General features: G+C 40.9%; 1 protein-coding gene across 3 annotated transcripts; it reads right to left on the bottom strand.

The window, feature by feature from the left end:
* Nucleotides 1-1,223: 1,223 nt before the first annotated feature.
* On the bottom strand, nucleotides 1,224-20,276 carry mical1 (microtubule associated monooxygenase, calponin and LIM domain containing 1). Of its 3 annotated transcripts, none has more exons than XM_054609090.1 (25): nucleotides 20,258-20,276; nucleotides 19,516-19,598; nucleotides 16,726-17,018; nucleotides 15,704-15,911; nucleotides 15,203-15,310; nucleotides 14,997-15,092; nucleotides 14,657-14,812; nucleotides 13,863-13,963; nucleotides 13,340-13,597; nucleotides 12,361-12,476; nucleotides 11,383-11,509; nucleotides 10,141-10,219; nucleotides 9,757-9,904; nucleotides 9,365-9,555; nucleotides 8,224-8,330; nucleotides 7,878-7,934; nucleotides 7,549-7,792; nucleotides 7,042-7,109; nucleotides 5,963-6,767; nucleotides 5,715-5,845; nucleotides 5,499-5,612; nucleotides 4,471-4,564; nucleotides 3,962-4,055; nucleotides 3,602-3,675; nucleotides 1,224-2,899 (listed from the first exon to the last, which is right to left on the bottom strand). In XM_054609090.1, exons 3-25 carry the CDS (start codon nucleotides 16,981-16,983, stop codon nucleotides 2,706-2,708), a joined length of 3,828 nt encoding a protein of 1,275 aa, XP_054465065.1. In that variant the 5' UTR covers nucleotides 16,984-17,018; nucleotides 19,516-19,598; nucleotides 20,258-20,276; the 3' UTR covers nucleotides 1,224-2,705. The 3 variants fall into 3 exon arrangements, with proteins under 3 accessions (XP_054465065.1, XP_054465064.1, XP_054465066.1); XM_054609089.1 differs by lacking the exon at nucleotides 20,258-20,276 and adding an exon at nucleotides 20,110-20,125; XM_054609091.1 differs by lacking the exons at nucleotides 19,516-19,598; nucleotides 20,258-20,276 and adding an exon at nucleotides 17,163-17,239.
* Nucleotides 20,277-20,856: the final 580 nt, after the last annotated feature.

Genomic DNA, 20,856 nt, shown 5'->3' with positions numbered 1-20,856 from the left:
ATACAACACTGTAAAAACACTCTTTTACAAGTAAAACTCCTGCATTTAAAACGTTACTTTTAAATGACTATATACAAGTTTGTAAGTATAATCAGGAAAATGTTATCATAGTTACTTAAAATTGAATGCAGGACTTTTACTTGTACCTGTCACTTGTATTTTTTTATATTGTACTACTGATACTTCTACTGAAGGATCTGAGTACTTCTTCAGTGTCGTGTCTATACAGATAGATGAAACACTAAACACCAGGCCTGACTTCCCTTACATCACCAACAAGCTTACAAAGGAAAGAACAGGATCAGTTTGAACTTTTTAACCTCCTGCTTGTGGGATTAAGCAGCTCAGTTCGTTGGAACCGGAGGGTGGCCGGTTCAGGTCCAACACAGACTAAGTACTGAGCGTGGACTGGTATCTTGACAGGAGCCAGTTCACATTCTGGTCATTTCAGGCCTATTTGTGTAAAATAACAAGGAGTGGAAAAAAATGTTATTTCCCCTGGAGATAAATAAAGTAATTATGTCATTAAAGCCAAACGAAACAATTAACATTATCTCAGGCTCTTTATGATCCACTGTGACTTAATGAATGTTCGATGGGATTACACTAACGGGATCAGGTAGGTGTTCAACACCTTATATAACCTGGTCGGTTACTGAAGGGTTCTCACATAAGGGGGGATTATAAAAGACATTCAAACTCATCACATATACAAACCTCCAGAGATCATTCAACAAAGGTTATCAGGATTAAAATCCATTTAACAAAACTATTTTTAGATAAAAAAGTATTTGACACACATTTGTAAAAATGAGGCTATTTCTGAGGTTAACACAATGACACTTCTCTATTTGGTAGAGTAATAGAAATTGGGCCTCACAAACAATTGAATTCGTCGATAGTAGCTGCAGTGGTGGAAAATAACTAACTTTGCTCTGGTTCTTTCCTTCAGTACAGTTTTGAGGTACTTTTCTTCAAGTTTCTCCACTTTATACTACTTTATACTGTACATTTTACTCAACTACATTGACCTGACAGTTATAGTTACTTTTCAGATTAAGATTAAATATATGTTTAAATAGATTAACATACCACTGTGTAAAATAGTAAACATTAGATCCACCTCAACTAGCTACAATATAAAAATGCTGCTCGCACATTGATGGATCAGTAATAATAATCAAACATTATAAAATATGACAATACAACACTGAACAAGGTCATTCTGCTTCATGACTTTTTATTTTTGATACTACTTTAAGTTTTAAGTTAACGATTAAAAAAAAAAAAAACTTCTTTCATCTCTGAAAGCTCCTTTTGCTTTCTTATTAGGTTAACCGGTCATGTAGAGTGAGAAGAGGGCACCGCAGAGGTTAGAAGTTAGAATAGCCCAGGCAGTAAAACCCCTTATACAAGTACTGGACTTATATAAAGGGCAATATATACAGAAATAAACAAAACACCCGAGAGTTAAACCAGTGAAGACCTCAGTGATTTATCAAAAAACATGAAAACTAAAACATCAAAGTGCATGATCTTTATTTGATATACTGTGAAGTGCCGCCCAGGCGGCACAAAATGGCAGCAGAATGATGAATGTATAAGGCTCCTTTTCACTAACAACAAACTGGTCTTTGACTCGATTTTGGCAATTCTACCAGCACATAAAGATGAACACCTGCAAAAGATTAAAGATAGCATTTATAAATAGATGAACCAGTCCGTTAAGTCTTTTCTCATTCACACCCAAATCCCCCGTGTTCATATATTACACCACCAACTTAAGAAACAGCCGACTGTCGAAGGCCATCGGTGAAAACCCCAAAACTGATCGGAGAAGACTGAGTGATCGACCCCTGAGGTTAACTATCAAACGTGCTATCGGTAAAAGGACTTGGTGAACACCAAAAGTTCTACAAAATTAATAAATGAAAATAAAAAATGGATTTTAAAAATGTAACCATGAATACTAACAGTGGAATTTATTAATTGTAATACTTGTATCTACCCCTTTGTTTTGTTTACCCACCATCATATTTCTAGAGTTTATTCAGTGTACAAATATTAAACATAGAATTATATGTATATTATGTAATTGTGTACAGTATCATTTATTCATCAAAATATTTCTCAAAAACACCATCCATCATGTGCTTTCCACCTAAATCCATCTCTCTGGCTCCAGAGCCAGCTACTGCAGGGTCCCCGCGGCTGTAATTATACACTGCTTAGTCTTGGTTTTTGCACTTGAGTCACGTGTTTCTGACACCCAAGCCAGGCCAAGGCCCAGGCTGGGTATTGATTATCTGCTGTGTGGTGGTTGCTCAATGATGCAGCAGACATTAGGGTTCCTTTTTCATATGTGGTATGTCGCTGTGACCAAACTATCAGGCAGGGCTTAGCTGGAGAGTTATTGGACGCAGAGCCTCAGATCCCCGGGCTTATGTCTCCCTCTAGGGGACGGATGGCAACAAATTCACTCGGCCTCTTGGCCCATGAGCCTCAACTCTCTCTCCTAGTTGTTCTTACAGAGGGTCCGCTTGTGGTGGGTTTACCCCTTCTCAACAATTCTGTATCATCTTTGGCTTTGCAGAAGTTAAGTCTCAGGTCTGGAAGCAGCAAGTCTCACATACAGTAGATGTGAAGGGCATCTACTGCACAGCAACACACAGGTTCATGCTGAGTATGTGTGTGCGTGAAAAGCCTTACGCCCAGTGAACCTGAGCTCCTGCCTTGGAGTGCCGCTTGGCCTCCATGATGGAGAAGGCCGCTTGCTCCTCGCTTATCTCCTTCAGCCTCTTCTCATCCAGAAACGACACCAAGGAGTCCCTCATGTCCACCACGTCGATCATCTGTTGAAGGACCCGATCTTCTTCTGCCTGCTGCTCTGGTGTCTTGTCTGCCATACAAACAGGTATGCATACTTTAATGTGGCTATGTTCAACATCTTTACAATAACAATGAATCGCTCGTAGTGATGAACCTTCAGATAATTATCATTAGAATCTGCAGCTCCCCTCAGCTTTACAGAGCTTTATCAGTTCAATTCAGTGTTTAGCTGTCCAAACTGCAACTTTGCTGATTAAGTTCACCCTCACCGCTCTTATAGTGTCATTTTCGGCAACAATAGTCAGATGTTTTCAGCGAAAAAAGCTCTAAAACCACCCTGTACACTACCAGTTACTAGCTGTTGAAAAAGGAAGAGCACCTAGCAGCTAAAGAGACAGATAGTCTCAGGAGTGGGTAGAGACTTTCATTCATCAGGTGGACAGAAACACTTGAATGATAATGTTGCTGTGTGTCTGCTGGATGTGTAAACAAGCAGATGTTTGCTCATAATTAGGGATGAAACGATTACCGTTTTTTTTTTCTTAGTGGCATTTCAAAGTTCAGCCAAAGCTTATAAATACAATATACTACAAAAAATATGGATTGGGTGAACAGGGCCACATTGCCAAAGTACTGATGCTCTCATTAGAAAAAAACAACATGCAATGATTATCTCAATAGCCTTGGCTAAACACAACTGCTACTTGGCTTGCTTTCTTCTAACTGCTTCCAAAACAACAGGACTATTCAAGAAGCACACCAAAGTACACACCATCCAGCTCCATGTACTTCCTGAGCTCCAACTCCAACATGCTCTGCTTGTCTTCGAGTTCCAGCTGTCGAGATCTGAAAGAAAAACAAACCGAGTCATGTCGACATCCTGCTGTAGCTGCAGGTTATCTTCGGCCATATGACAAATATAGTCCGACTTTAAATAAGATTGGCTTCCACCAAGGTGAGAGCAAACAGTACCCACAGTGTTTCGATGTGGACGCCTGCTCTTATGTGGTTAACGTGTCACTTATACCTTGCACAAAAGCTGTGTTGTATTCCTCGCATGACTACTGAGACCTTAAGTGTGCGTCACTGTTTTTTAGCTCTTTTTTTTCTTATTTGCAAGGTGTACACTCACGCCACCATGAGGTCAGACTCCTCAGACACCAGCGCGTTCTTCTCATGGACGAGTTGGATCCAGTGCTCGATCATATCCGGAGAGCCACAGCTGCCTAGAGGTTAAACACAAAAAAACAAACAGTGTCTGGGTATTTGCGTGTGATGTTTGTTTGTAAAGTTGGAAAGAAAAGAGTAAGACAGGTTTTAAAGAAATTCTAGATACAGTGCTGCATGTTTTATATTTTAGTACAGTGTTTCTTGTGTACATAATATTCAGTTTTTATGGAAACACCTGGTGTTTATTTTTAATTAACTACAAGCATATGTACCATTTGCAGAGCATCCACTCTCTAGATGTTTACTTATTTATTTTTAAAATCAACAGCAGCTCATTTGTGTATTCTCTCAATGTCCTATTACAAGAAGAGAGAGGACCAATTTTGGTTGCATGAAAGTCAAAATAAATCTGGGTATTTTTTAATTAAAAATTTGAAAACAAGGTGCCTGCTGTTAACGTGTTGGTCTTACCAGCCTCTCCCCGCAGAGTTCTCTCCAGCACTACACCCTTATCCTCCAAGTCCTTGAAGGTCACTTCAATCTCCTCCAGTCTCCTCTGGATGGACTGCGAACCAGAGACAAGAAACAGTAAGAAAGGTACTGGAGCAAAGTTTGACAAATCATGATTCGTTTATGATCATATTTATTGACGCCACTTTTCTGCAATAGCCCTTTAATATATATACAGTCTATAATAATTTATCTAAAAAGTATTTTTTATTGTTAGTGGCAGAGTCTGCCACTCCAACGCTGGGTTCAAATTGGCGACCTAAGCGAGATTTACAATTTAACTTATCCAGCGTTACCGTACTTTTATATAGCAGACCAAACATTTCCCTCTGCGGCTGCATCACATTTAAAGCATCAACTGGTGGAATAAGATTGGACTTTTATTGTGAAGAAGCCAGTGAGACGTAATGGTCACACTAAAAGTTAATCAAAAATGTGTCTACACAACAATCATGGTCATTGTTAGGGTGTTATCATTTCATGATTATTATTTATTTTACAACAGATCAGTTTTTAAATATTGGAGGGAGCATTGGGACGAGAGGGAGCCGGCACACTAAGCTTTTACATGAAGAGTTGTACCCGACAAGGTAACAGCCTGCTTTCACTGCACCCTGCTGTTGCTTTTGCAGCATGAAATCAGAGTTAGTTGCTCATGACATGATGTAAAAATAGATTATTCACTGACTTCTTGTGCAGCAACTGCTTTGTCAGAATTACAAGTTGATTTAATAAAAGGAGTGTTTGCTGCCCCCAGAATGCTGAGGCATTTAGTATTAAACCACACTTGCTGTTACCACAAGTAACCACATCAGCCAGGAATGAAATCTCAATGATTACAACTTTAACATACAAGAAATTGATACACTTAACCTCACATCAAAGCACAATATAATTGTATAATCATATACAAGTGAATTGCTTCAGTGAGTGAAGTTTGAGAAGCCACTGACCAGTAAGACACAGATAACGCTGGGAGAGACACTGACCTGGGCTTTGCGCAATCGCTGTAATTCGCTCATCTTGGCCCGCCGCTCCAGTGTCCTCATCTTCATCAACTCCATCTTCTCAGCCTCAACAGGGTCTGAAGGCATCGTCTGAAACTAAAGTCAAAGTGTCAGCATTGAAAGTCTACTGCTGTTTAAATGTTGCAGGCTCACCATCATATGAACATAAAAAAATATCAGCTCCGTTGCTCTCCATACTTTCTCAACAAATAAGTCAACATCATCTCGCTCAAACATCTCATCATCATCATCATCGTCGTCATCATCATCATCATCATCTCCGTCGACACCCTCCTCTGAGGTGCTGTGAGCATGTCTGAATGTAGTTTCTGTGGTACAAATGCAAGAAAGATGTTGTGACAAGTGTTACACAGCAAATGCTTCTTTTTTTTTTCATCCTGCAAACCAGCTACACCAAAGATCAAAGCGAATGAATCCTCACTTACCCACTCTCCCTGGATGATTAATGTGGACACTGAGCCGGGTGTCTCTGCTGATTCTCGGAGAAGAGAGATTCCAAGGGGAAAACTTGGACCGTACCCTGGTCTGCCCGCTTGGCATCTCTTTTCTCCTGAAGCAGCGTCGATTCCTCTTCTCCCGCATGTGACTGGCGGTGCTCCCGCTCCAGTAGCCCTCCTCTTCTTGCCCATCCATGCCCTCTGGTTTAGGTGGGCATGGACCTACTGCAGTCGCAGAGGACGAGGAGCAAGAGGAGGATCCACCGGGAGTCTCTGAGTCAGAGTCCGCGCTGAGGCTCTGAAGGTTCACTAGTTGGCTTTTCTCCTCGGTGGTCAGCTGAAGCTTTCGGAGCGATTGCTTCGGACGGGAGTCTGGTGCTGCCTTGGAGATCTCTTTTGTAGGGGTTGGAGATGAACGGTTCTCCGGTGTCGAGGGGTTTAAAAGGTGGACTGTGCGAGGTTTTGCTATAGGATGAGAGGGCTGAGGGCTGGGTGTGGTCTGCTGAGAGAGGCGGGGCTTTGGCACAGGATGGGACACGGCCTGCTCCTCGGTGGGTGCTGCCACCTCAGTTTTAGATGGAGGAAGTGTGGGACTTTTTGATGGATGTGGTTGTTGGGACTCCTCTTTGGATCCAGGTATATGGTGGTCCTGTCCTTCAGGTTTATGTGACTGCGCGTGAGCAGAGGGACCAAAATCCAGAGTGTGCTCATACTCCTCATCTGATGGAGATGGTGTATAATCACTGGAAAGCCTGTTCTCTTCATTTGTTCCGTTGTGATTTCCTTCGCTATCCTGTAAACAGAAATGTTATTTGAAAAAAAAAAGCACAAATCCCTGTTCAATATGTTTTGCTCCTCAGAATACATATGCTTTGACACAAACATCCTCATTAGTTGTGCGCAAGTGCTGCGAACGAGTCTGATGACATCGGAGCAGGCACCAGAAGGATGCTATATCATGCAGCAGGAGATTGTGTAACACGAGCATTACGAACGCAGGGATTCAAGGTGGAGTCTGGAGCAGCAAGCAACAGAATGGTTTACATCTGTTCTGTTCAGTGACCCACCTTAGACAATGTTTCAGTCCCGTCTTCCAGCTCCAGTTCTTCAGAGTGCAGCTCACAGTAGAATCTCCCTGCGGGGACATCACAGACGAAAGCAATGAAAGGAGGCGAAAAGTCAGTGACAAGTGAATGTTGACGTGCTAAAGAAGAAAAAGCCTGCTGTTTTTCGTAAATGATTAATGTCCTTTCAGTCTAAATGGATATCCCTTTAAAAAAAAAGGGTCTTGGCGCAAATTATTAATTTCATAAATGAATAAGGCATACTCCACTTAGCAGTTAACGAAGCTGTTTAAACCAGAAATACAAGTTCCTCATACTGAGCAAAAAATGAAGTGCTTAAACCGAGGATTAAGCAAACAAGAGGCTGCTAAAAAGGGATAACGTAAAACAGATATTACGTCAAACATGGACAGATACTCTGGAAACTGAGAGTTACAACCATATTTGGAATGTCACATTAGTTCCTGTGAACATATGACCTTTTGACAAACGAGGACAGTAAGTATTCACCTGTAGTCGGGTCAAAGGTGTATCCGCCCAGTCTGAGAGTGATGCTGCACCGATGGCAGGTGAAGCAGCTCCGATGGAAGAACTTGCCCTCGGCACTGATGCGCTCCAGCACGTAGACCCTCTGAGCACAGAAGTAACACTCCTCACTGTTTGGCATCGACACACCAGCAGCAGGTTCAGGCTCAGGATCAAGAGCACGATCAGGTTTAGGACTGAGCTCAGGGGACACAGGAGGCACCACCGTCTGAGAGAAAAGGCAGAGAGAAATTCAGTGAGGCCACACTGGCAAAAATAATAAGAGAATTAGTACAGAAGGCTACACAACGCACTCTGTCCTCATCTTCCATCGCTGTCTCTCTTTTTCTTTTCTCAGTTGACAGCTTCTCCTACAGAGGAAATAAGAAAAACTATTGATTGATTATGTATATTATGTGGACAAACATTCAAACCATTATAATGACTGACTAGAAACCCCTTTCCTTGTTTTAACATCTAACAATTTCTCCCGAAATAACAGATGAATAAGGGATGTGAGTCACAGACAGCACAAGAACACGGACTGAAGGCCCAGACGTGAACTCCAGCCAACAAGCCAGTGTGTGTGAAAATCTTTATCTATATCAAACATTTCTGGGTGCTGTGTAAACAGTGAACACACAGTCACAGTGGGCGTACCTTGCGTCTTTGCAGAGAGTTGTGCTTCAGCTTGTTCAGGAAAAAGACAGCTGACTGTGTCTGGAAGAGTGTCAGAGGCTTGGCTGACGGCAGGAAGGCTGCAGAGTCTGTAGCCAACAAATTATGAAAGAAAGAAATAATGTCAGAGAGGGACACACACCAAATTCAGTTGATCTTACTATAGCATTAGGCTGCACACAAAAAGACACCTGAGCCTTAGTGTTGGCCTACTTGCAGCTCTGCTTACAGCAGCTTAAAATATTCCCAACGTGTCTCTTTAATATCTTCAAGGTACGTCCTTTTATGTTGATACTCTGTCAGATATACAAATAACCCATCTATCTTGTATATTCTGTAGAGCCACAGCAGCTGAATGTAACTTGTCAATCTACATGAAAACTCTTCAGCTCCTGCCCTGACTACCACTCCCCATCTGTTCATCATTCAGATAAGGTTACCGGAGAGTGACAGCTCCCTCCTGCCTGCACATCAGGCGGCGGATCCCAAGCAGAGCAGCAGAGCAGCATCACAGACACAGAGAGCGTTCATCACACCCACTTCAGCTCATTCAGTGCCTCCAAACGCTGGGCTCACATTTTACGCTGCACAAAAACCCTCACCATGCTGCAAAAGACTGTAAAAATACCTCTGCTACAAACAGCCGGGAGAAAATCCTCCTTCAGTGCAGGGATAGTAGATCCTCTCGAGGAGACGCTAGTCCCTTCAGACCTAATAAACCAGGTCCACACGGTGACTGTTTGCACTGTCTGCTGCTGCTGCTCGGCTGGCTTAGTGCAGGGGGGAACAGCACTACCAGTGGTGCTGGCTCTAAGCACAGCACTAGCCATTTAAGCCAAATGAATTCTGGGTAACAGGCTCTTAAAGAGACAGCAGTGATTGAATCACTTCTCAACACCAAACACATTTCAGTGGGAAGGCCCATGACCCTTTTAAGTTGATGCTAATGCTGTGCAGTGTCTGAGCAACCAAGATGGATGCTGCTGTCAACAAAAGCTAGCTTCAGGAATATATCATCAACATAAATAGCATTTAAAACAACATGTATATGAAAATGTGGTAAATTGCAAAGTGTTTTTTGTGGCTTTGGAACCTTGACATTATTTTACCCTTAAACTTTTACCTTTTACTGGCACAGTGAAGGCACTTTGGACCTGGGTGAGGTAGAGGACCATGGACAACTTGTCTAGCTGACCACTGTTGGCTAAGTCACTGGCAGACATGACAGGCGGGATGCCCAGCTCCTTCTCTAGGATACTAAAGGCCAGTTGGTGGTTGTGAACGGCATTGGATTCATCCAGGGAGGACATGTCACTGTGTAGGAATTAAAAAAGCTGGGTTTACTCTACATTATTCATTATAGACAGCCTTCTCTCAGCAAAGATTACAATCACATGTAATGTGTTAAATGCAAACTTCTTTCAAAGAGCTGTGTCAAAGTAATACAATCAAAGCAATACATATAGCATCCTACAATCCAATGAATACTAAACTAATGCCAGGGAAGCAACTCACATGAGCTGAGGTCTGAAGTGGTGAATCAGAGCACACAGAGCCAGCCCGGACCTCCAGGATTGGGTAAAATCCTTCACATTCACATTCTTATAACCTGCGGTTTGTTTCTGACACCATTTCAACAACTCTTCAAAACCATTGACTGAATCTGAGGGGACAAACAAAGACAAATCATCAGACAATGCTCTCCAACCACAGTAGTGTGGTTTCACAGTTGTAAAAAAAGTCTGTCTCTGATATTAAGATTTTTTTTGGGGGGGGGGGGTTATGAGGTGTCAATTTAGACCACAAAGTGCTTCCTCCTTTATTCAACGCAGCTGAATACACAGCTGAATATAGCCACCATATGGGCCTTTAGTGCCTGCATAATGAAGAGTAGCTGACCTTGACGCATGGGAGACAACTGGCTCTTCTGTTTCTTGATCGATGGATTGGATTTATCAACATCATAAAGGTGCTGCACCTAAATAAAGTGACAGGAAGATCAGTACATTCACTCTAAATAAACTCTTAACCAGTTCATCAACCATAAGTTGTAAAGCTTAACAAATATATCATTTAATCCAATCAATGTGTGTTATTTATTGTTACCCATTCAAGACCTAAGAATACTTTTACTTTGTTAGAATCAAAACCAATGTCTAGCCACAAAAATTATGAATATTAGCAGTTTGACAACAAATATACGTATTAAAATCATAATACAGAAGTAAACAGCTATGGAGCAGTTATTCAAGACAATACGTATTCCCATAGTATAAGAACAGAAAGCAAAGTCTATTTTGTAAACGTTGCTTGGCTGACTGTGGGGCAAATTCACAAATAATGGGTTGTGGCCGCTGATAGCACCATTAATTGCGGATCATTTGCCACGGTTATCTGCCTCTTTTCAAGGTCCGATTCACAAAAGATACTGGGCTAATGATATTACAGTAAACGCGCCCATAAAGTTTTACAGCCGAGTGCAATTTGATCTTCTTTTGAGTCTGATTAAAAATGATCTATGTGGCAAAGAATAAATGCGCTTGAGGCCAGTGCATCAGTTGTGAGGGGTGACATTCAGCCTGAGTGGGGGCTTGCCAGAATATCACTTCCATCCAAACCTCTGGAGGCAAATTAAGAGAGTAAAGAGAAATAATGTAAGCCCAGGATTTGGGAAAGGAGGGAGATGGAAGAAATACTTTGTTTATATATATAGTACCCTTATTTCTCATGTATTTTCAAAAATGACATGTCGTGGAGCTTTATTCATTTATTTTTCATGACACAGCTGTCATTGCATCCTGTCACTGCTTTATAAAAAATAATGGGATTGAGTGGGCACCCCTGAAGACACTAATCATTTCTGTGAAGCTGTGTGGCTATTAGCGCAGATCTTTGTGAATTAGACTGTTTTTGCAATGAGGCTTATTTGCATAGAAAAAGGCAGATTTTGTGCTAAATGCGTGCGTATTATTATATATTTGTACAGGTTAAGCGACCACAAAAGCTGGGCCATCCTTTTGTGAATTTCCTCCTAAGTGTTTACTAGACTCTAATCTGCAGCCTTGACCTTCATAACCTCCATGATGATTAAAGTGACAGATTAAAATCTCTGTTTAGTAAAGAAAGGATAACATTCCTGACCTGGTTGGTCTGGATGGATGAGAGGTTGGCTCTTGTGTACCGCGTTTTGGGGTCAATGCTGTAGCCAGCGTAGTTTTTGCTGGTGTTTTCTGGTGTGGTCTGGGACAGCACCTGGTAGATACTTTCTCTGTACATTTGAGAAGAAAAACAAAAACAGAGTCATTAAGAGCCAAGCACAGCCCCCAAATCAATCATTAGATGGAAACACAGAGATGAAATGAAATGTAACAGTAAACGGAAACTAACACTAATAAAGGAAGAAAGTGATGATATAACTGGATGAGTTTAGAGATCACTGTACACATTTTTGACTTCACACTAGATGAACAGAAAAAGAACTCTTCAAAATAACATGTAATAAATGCTAGGAATGGTCTGGGATTAAATAAATCTGCATGTACAACCTTATATTTTGAAATAGATGGAAAATTACCATTGTTTATGCGGTTGATAACCAGCGAGTTTCTTAACACAGGTTTACAACGACAGACTCCTTAGTCAGATTTCACAACTTTTAAGGTCTTGAAGTTGGCAAATTTATGGGTTAACATGATTTCTGTCAAACACCAGGAGCCTTATTTTTCTTATTCTTCACAGTCACATCAAGGAATCATGCTGAGCTGAGTTTTATACTTATGCAAATTAAAGCAACTATATCCATCACACTAATCATCTCAGGATGGGAAGTCTTGCTGATGAGGAGACCCACAGGCATACTAATAAATGTTGGCTCACTATACTTTACACTTTATTTACAATACTTTCAGTGCTATCCATTCATTTTCAAATGTTTGATTCCTTTTTTTAGTTTCCCCTAAAACCAAATATCTTACTAACAGTAGAACCTCTGGTTTTACTGTGTCTGAGAAACAGAAAGTAACACTTTGTTAAATTAAATACGTAAGAAACAGGAAGTAGCTTCATTGTGTGATTGTCTGTATTGTTTGCTGCTAAGTAGTTTTTAAGAAACCGGCTCACCGCTCAGCCAGGACCTTGAGATGTGGGACCTCCATGCCCCAGCTCCTCACCATCCACGCTGTGTCAAAAGAAGCTAGAAACCCACGTGCAATACCTGTGCCCAGAGGCCAGAAAGGCTGCAGAAAAAAAGAACATAAGAACTTAAGAGAGCTTAACTTCCAAATAACCATTATCTTTATGTAAACAACACTAAGAGTTCATGGCTACGCTAACTGGTGTTTCAGGATGTACTTAAACACAGTGGTTCTTTAAGCTAAACCGCTACATCAGAAAGCAAACATGTTCACAATGAAAATGCTAACATGCTGATGTTTTCCAAATATAATGTTTACCATGTTCACCATCTTAGTTTAACATATTAGCATGCTAACATTTGCTAATAAGGCTTTGCATGAATGTTAGTTAGAGTCTGATGGTGGCACCTTGCATGGTAGCCCTGTCATCAGTGTGTGAATGGGTGAATGATATGTAATATACTACTGATTGTAAGTCGCTTTGGATAAAAGCGTCTGCTAAATGACTGTAATGTAATGTAATGTAATGTAATGTAATAAGGACAGCAAGTACAGCATAAACAGATGCTAATGTCAACAGCTTTGCAGGTATTTGGTCATAAATGTAATTCTTGACCTTATGTATAGCGCTAGTCGAAAATGAGAGTCTCCAAAGTTATTCGAAGCTGTTAAGGGGACATGAAAGTCTGTCCCAAATTTAATGGCAATCTTTAGTGTGAACCTCATGGTGGCGAAAGAAAAGTTAGTGGATCACTAAATGCATTACATCATCCGACAACCATGGATGTTTTTGTATATTTTCTGCCAAGCTGTCTCGAAGATGTTGTGACATTTCGGTGAAACATTTGACCTGCTTGTGGCGCTTAGGGATTCATCCTCTGGGGATCATGATTGCATGCATTAGTGTGGCTAAATATGTGAAGTACAGTACATTTGCACCACATCTCTGAGCATGTCGCCCCTACCTCCACCAGGCAATCTCCAACAAGAGCCATCAACAATTTCTTCCCCCTCCTCTCCCTGACCAGAGAGGCATTCTCAGCCCGGTGCATGCAGGTGAAGTCAAACATGGCAACGTCTGGCTGGCCGGCATGGTTCTTAGCAAACTGAAGGTCAGGCAGTTTGCCACCTGTGGAGAAGTATGCAGCATCATGGGCGTAGCGGCACAAAGCCTCGTGATCCACGTTTGCAGGAGCCAGCAGCTCCTCCGCATCGCTGTAGTCCTATAGAGACACAGTGAGAGGTGCAATCTGATGAGTCATAGAAAATTGTTATGATTCTGACCGACACTTCTTATATTTGGTTTACAGGTTTAACTAATGGGCCAGGCTGCAGCGAAAGAGGAGTTGATTGACGGTGTATCTCTTCACACTGGAGCACCTGCATGGCTGTTTCATCCATCTGGTTTGCTTTCTTTTCTTCACTGGCCAAAGATGCAACTTCTGTTAGAATCACACTTTTTCTTGGTAATGGATGTGTTGTTCTCACCTGTTTAATGACTCCCTTCTTCAGCAAGCTCTTCTTCTTGGCAGTCATGACAAAGTAGTGGGTGTCGTCTTTGTAGTAGACAATATTCTCCAAATCAATACCTGGAATGGAAAATGGTGAGGGAGCATGGTGGTCAAAAAAAGAGAGCGAGACCAGCGCAGGATGAGTGGGAGAATCAGGAAGGCTGACTTCGAGAACATTTGTTATTTGAGAGTGATATTTTACTACATGATTAGCTTGCTTGCTTATGATTTTCTAATAGATTTCCTGGTCAGAGTGAATTTAAAAGGTCATACAACTCAGTGCTATCAGGGTTATAAGGCGTCACGTAATTCCTGTAAGGTTTGTTCAAAATCAAGCTGGTGAATTGGTCAGTCACAAGGGCGGATTTCATCAGGGTTAACGCTGTCACAGGAAATGAACTGAAGACTGGAAGACAGATTAAAAGCCTCGCTGCCCTTTTCACACTCCACATTGAACCCAACCCGACAGTGTGAACATTAATTTCATGCCTTGAGGGTTACATTCAGCGAGGCATAACAGGAGAACAGTATAATGGAAATAAGAGTGCTGATATTCTTGTTAGAAATGTTATGGCTCAGTGACTCTCTCATAATTCCTGTTCTCACTCGGTGCGAGCCGTGGTATAAAATAAGTTCATTTAAAGCAACGGATTTCCTATTTTCTTGCCGAGTTTACTGAAATGGAGCACATGGTTTCCTCACTGCACATAAAGGTGTCCTCTTATCTTCCACCCAGCTGAATGTGATTGTAGATGTCATATGGATACATACCCGTCTCAGTGAGCAGCTCTTGGAAGAACTTCTGGTTGTAGATGCGGGCCACACCGCTGATCTCAGCTACATGGGCCTCTTCAGCCGTGTGTCTGTTGATGAAGTTGGTTGTGATGCCGATAGCCAGCTTGCCTCTCAGCTCCTTATGCTTAAAACCTGATAGTTTGGGAAGGAAGAAAAGAGGAAGATGGGCTGATGAAAACTCCCTTATTGAATAAAACTGCCTGAGGAAGTTTGTGACTGTGTGTAACCACCAGACCTTGCAATTTTTTAACTGCGACTGTTTGAGCCACCGATTGCAACAGCTTGAACAGAAGTGATTCAAGAGTGTTTTTCTCACCATCAGGAACAAACCTGCCTCCTCCAGCAGAGATGAAGACGTCAAACTGGAAGGTGGCAGCAGGATGAGACCTCGGCTGCAGCTTGGCCATCCAACCTGTAAGAAACACATCAAACTTTGAAAATGACTTCGCTGCTTTACATACTGATGGTGTATTGAGAAAAAAATAGCAGGCAGAGTGACTGCTGGTTGGTAAATTTAAGTACCATTTTCTCCGGAGGGCTCAATCAAGCCCTGAAACTCCACTCCGGTGTGCACCTCCACCCCGAGGAGAAGTGACACTTTCAATAGAATTAACTGCAGTTGACGGATGCCTGGAAACACACATGTATGTTTCATTGGAAATGTTTGTGTAAGATATTCAAGATTGTAAATTCACAGTCAGTCGTGCAAACGGAAAGTTATTAGGAGCTAGGGCTGTCATTAATAATTATTTATAATACTGACTTATTAAATGCATACTCAACACATTCATTTTTAAATTGTTTAGACTTTGTAAGAAAATGGAGAAAAATAGCAATCCTGATTTCCCAGAGCCAAATGTGATGTCTTCACTTTGCTTGTTTCGTGGGAGAAAAGCTGGACATCTCCCATTTGAAAAGCCTGAATTTTGGTTGATAATTTACCTAAATTGGAGCATTGCAAAACAACACCAGACCTGAGCCACAGTGTAGGTCAGTCCATTAAGTCATTCATTCGTGACTCACAGATGTGATCCAGCGACCCGGTGCAGAATTTGCCGTAGAACTTCTTGGCTCCGAGCCCGCGGAGGTCATAAATGGTGAAGGGCCACAGGTGGAGAACATTGTTCCTGGAAAAGCCCTCTCTCTTCTCCAACACCACCACCTGAGCCCCCAGGAGGGAGAGTTCGATGGCCGTTCTCAGCCCACACGGCCCAGCACCCAACACGAGACACTGAGAGAGAGAGACAAAAGGGCAGCATGGGTGATATGATTCCAAACAAAGAATAAGGATATGAGGTAAACGTCCTGCGGGGCAAAATTAAACCAAGTCATGGTTCAGATTTATTTATTGTCCTGTTGTTGTTTTTTTTTTAAAACCTCAAGCCCTCGACATTGTGCTTTTCGCAGTTAAACAAATGATGTGGTATCCTCCATGAGCCAATCAGTATCATTTTTAAAATAGCTCGAAATGACCATTGACAAGGTTGGTTTTTAACTGATCAGCAGCAAGTCCCCAAACAATTTGCATGATTAACAGATGAGTAGAAAGGATTGATCCATTCTCCCTTCCCAATAGATTATTTCACTTGTATGGTAATAGATTACGGTTGAATAATTTTGGTTCAGCTAAGCTACAACACATATTATCTATAGTTGTGAATGCTGACAATTTGTACGAATATTTATATTGAATATTTAGATCAGATAGTTATCTAATATTAAGGGGGTTTTCAGTGTTTTCCCCAGAATTCCGAAAATTCTCAAAAACAGCATTTAGATTATGGGATGACAAAAAGTCCCAGCTGTATCTGGTTAGTGGAGGGTAAAATTATGTAGTAAATTGTCATAATAAGAAATTAATAATGCATTTATACAACTGAAGAATAAAACAAAACAAAACAAAAGGAAGGAAGGAAGCTAGTGGTTTCTGTCTACTCAGAATGTAAATAAAAAGAACTATCAATATAAAACATTCTTCTACCAAAAAAGCCAGCCACATCCTTTTAAAATACAGGAAGACAAAGAGAGTCTCTAGTTGCAACTACCTTGTTTTTGGTGCAGGCCTTTCCTTGTTTGTAATCTTGGTGAGATGCCCTTTTGTCTAGCTTCGTCCACAGGGCTTTGGCCTTCCAGTAGTTCAGTCTCTCCTTTAATTTGATGTAGAAGCTCCTGAAATCCTTAGGATTGATGTCCAGTTGCCTGCAGAGCGCAGCAAAGTGGTGTTTCACATCCTTACAACTCTGGGCTTGGATGAAGAGGTCAAATGTAGCATGTGAAGGATCGACAGGGTCCTGGCTCGCCATTGTGGAGGATGACGGTCACTGGGTCTGTTGGTTGACTGTGAAAGAGGAGGATACATCAGAATTATTTAGAACTTCCTGCCTTTAAATAAGTGGGTTGAAGGGATAGGATTACTGTAAATGATCAAACGGGTTACAAAGTCCTTGATGCCTGTGTCGTTAACATTTATAGCGTCTTCTACCTTCTGAGCTATGGGAAGTCTCCTCCTCATGTCCTCCTAAATATAGTCCAGATGTTTAAATGTGAAGTACTTCCTTGTCACCTTGCACACTGAGTCATTACTAACTTCCTCAGCGTGTTTTCTGTGGCTTACTGCAGCTTTTCTTTTTTACGACTGCTCTGCAGTGAACAGCCCGCCCACTGTTGATGTGTCATTGTCACACACTGCCTCAGGAGCTGTGCCTGTCTTAAGTTTCAGTGTGAAAGAGCTTAAAGGAAACACAAGGCTAAAAACGTGTATGTAACGTTTTCCAAAAGTCTGGTCTTGCACAACTTTGAGTATCACCTCAAACAAACAAGAAAAACTAGATGTGACACAAATAAAATGAATATCCGATATCAATAAGAATGTCTTATGGTTGATAAGTATCGCACTATGGTAAGTGTATGCAGTTCAGCGTAATAAAACACAATGTATTATTTTACAAAAATTAACTCAAGAAGGGCTGCAATTGAAGATTATTTTCATAGATTAATATGCTGACCATCTTCTCAATCAACTGATTAATTGTTTGGTCTTTAAAACATAAAAAAAACAGTGATCCCAATTCTTTAAAGCCCCAGCTGACATCCTCAAATGTCTTGCTTTGTCCGACTAACAGTCCGAAGGCCAAATAAATTCAATTAACTATAATGTGAGACAAGAAAAGGCAGCATATTCTCACATTTGAGTTTGAGTTGATTACTAGAATAACTGCTGATTAATTTCCTGTTGGTTGACAAATCATTGCAGCTCTAAACACAAGTGTAGAATAAAAACTCATAAATAGTTGTTTTTTAATTACAATTTGCCTGGAATTATTAAGAGCAAGATTATTGGAGCAAGATCATTTTGTAAACCGGTAGTGGTGATATCAACATCTGTAATTACATTAGACATTTCTTACTATAGAAACATTTGGTAGACAATAAAAGCTCACAATCTATCCGTCAACACTTACTTAAAGGGGGAATCTACCACATCTCAATGCTTTTCTAGCAGCAATATGAAATGCAGACACATGCCCACAGTACAGCATGTGTGAAATACATCTGTTGCAGCTGCCATTTCCTGTAAGCGAAACTCATGCATCACTTCCTGATGATAAACTCACAGCAACTCCCCACTGCTACTTAATCTGCAGCCCCTGCCTTCCACCTGTGACGCAGAGTCTATAATTACAAGCACAGACCACTGCAGCATGTGTGTGCATGACTGAGCTAGTGTATGAACCTGATGGAAACTGCATTTGAGCTGCCATTAAAACCAACATTCTTCCTTCACATTTCTTAACTGCTGTAGATACTCAGAGGAAAATATCATCTTGATGATACAGCTTTTGAACAAACATGACAAGAAGCTAAAACCCCTCTCTGTCTTCCTGTTTGTTACTGCCTTTCACCGTTGCATATGGTTTCATTTACTCAAACAAGTTACTACCTACTGTAAAGCCAGAGACAAACAATGCTGGAGCCTCCATGGAGACCCAAATGATACTGAGCTAACATAAAGGCTTCAACACGAAAGCATAGCGGAGGTGAACATAATCCAACTTGGATGCAACAATAATTTCTCATACAAAGCATCCAAAGCATTTAAATGTTTTATTTTTATTTTTGAAGAATAATCATGTTCTAAAATCAACAAACATCCCATTGTTCATTTACCAATCCATTAAGTGTGATGTGGACACAACAAGAGAAAGTAAATAAACTCCCTTACGTGTACACTGTAGAGTTACCTTCGGTCTGAAATGATTAATCAAGGTTGCTGGTCAAGATTGCAAGAGATTAAAGTCTCTTAACGGGCTACAAATGGAGCCAATATTCTGGCATTTCTCTTTAGCAAGAAACGGCCTGTGAAGACAAGACAAGCTGTCAAAACTAAAAAATAACTCAGATGATCATCTTTTATCTAATTCTCAAGGAAGCAGCTGTATTTATACTCTGTTCTGATGCCTCTGTACACTTTTCAAGCTAGTTAGAACAGTAAATATAGCACAAACATAAAAGCATAAACTGATTTTCCTGTGGTTAAAAACACCTTTTGTGAGACTCCTAAATATAGCTTGCAGATGGTCACGCTGAATAAAGTGTCATCTGTGGCAGAGGCACACACACACACACACACACACACACACACACACACACACACACACACACACACACACACACACACACTGTCATCATCATCTGACTTGTGTTAAGCAATTCTTGGGAACAGACGAGTTTTAGCAGGAGTTCTGTGGACAAGATGAGGCAGAAGCAAGAAGGATTTAAAAGGTGAATTGACCTAATTTTCCTCGCAGCCATTGGATTGGATTGGATTGACCCACCTTGTTACATGTGTAAGCTCTGCTCAGCGTATCTGGCAGCGCAGTGTGAATTCAGGATGTTGGATCAAACCCTGATCTCCAGCCTGGCATGATTGTTTTTAGAGGGGACACAGGGAGAAAAAACAAAAACAGAAGGGAGAATGAGAGGGATAGAGAGAGGAGATGCCTTTAAATAAACATATTTCATTCACTGCATTAATCTGGCTGCAACAGAAATCTACACTTTGTAGTGCTTAGTGATAAAAACCTAACCTTTTAAAATGTAAAACCTCATAATCATAGGAAGCTGATACATGAACATACATGAAGGTGCGGCTCTGAATGAGCAGGTTGCATTCACAACATGTTACCAAGCAGCCGGCAGCCAAATGTAAAACAATGCAATGAGAGGCAGCAGGTATATTTACATCCACATCTTTAAGAGTAGAAGCGATCAACGACAAACACAGATAAGAAAATAGCAGCACATCACCAGGATACACAACCCGAACGGCATATGTTAAAACTTACCAACAAGATAACTTATAAAAATAACAACAACAACAACAAAAAAAAAACTCCCCGAATAATGAAAAAAACACAATATTTTCTTACAGGTGAAATATGAGCATAAACATGCGTCCAGAAGTCGTGCCGGAGCCGGGTCTCGGTTAGATTGTATCCAAGCTGTCGTTTCCATGTTTGTTTGCTTTTTTTTTTTTCTGGTCTGTGGTTGCAGGTATGGATTATGCGATGTGCTCACCTGCGCCTCCAGCCCACACTGCACGAGTAAAAGCCTCTTCCGGGAGTTTCTGGTAAATGTTACAGACACAAGCGAAGCGACACGTGACGCACGTAGGCTTTTAAGGTGACATGGTTATGGTTAGCCCGAGGGCTTCATCAATGACTCAGTCATACCATAAAATCAGATAACCAAAACAATGATAATGTAACTTTTTTTTACTGCACTATAGTTTTTGTACTTGACAACAGCAAACATAATGTTTAAATTCCTCATTCTTTGGGGTCCACACACAGACCTCCCTGTTTGTGTAAAAGATTATATGTGTTTTTAGTAAAACAAAACATATGCAGGGAAACTCTGACAAACAAGGGTCATTAACGGTATTCTGTGTGTTTTTCTCTCATCTGTTAAATAAATATAAATATAAGTGAAGTTTAAAGAAAAGTGTAAAAGTTTTTTTTAAGCGGCTAAAGAGGACACAAAGTTTCCAGGACCCCAAATACAACAGTTTGGAGTTTCTTACAGCATTAAAATGATGTTTACATGTTAATGCATCAGTAATAATAATCAAACATAATATATGACACGGGCCTGCAAAATGAGTACTTATACTTTTG

Source organism: Anoplopoma fimbria, chromosome 12 (assembly GCF_027596085.1).
Source record: "Anoplopoma fimbria isolate UVic2021 breed Golden Eagle Sablefish chromosome 12, Afim_UVic_2022, whole genome shotgun sequence".
NCBI lineage: Eukaryota > Metazoa > Chordata > Actinopteri > Perciformes > Anoplopomatidae > Anoplopoma > Anoplopoma fimbria.
This window is presented reverse-complemented; position numbering and strand designations above follow the sequence as displayed.

Coding starts and splice junctions, on each gene's coding strand:
- mical1 (XM_054609090.1), bottom strand. CDS start 16,983: ATGGCGAGCCAGGACCCTGTCGATCCTTCACATGCTACATTTGACCTC. Junction 7,793..7,877: donor CGATGGAAGATGAGGACAGA/GTGCGTTGTGTA, acceptor CTTTTCTCTCAG/ACGGTGGTGCCTCCTGTGTC. Junction 4,565..5,498: donor AGCGATTGCGCAAAGCCCAG/GTCAGTGTCTCT, acceptor TCTGGTTCGCAG/TCCATCCAGAGGAGACTGGA.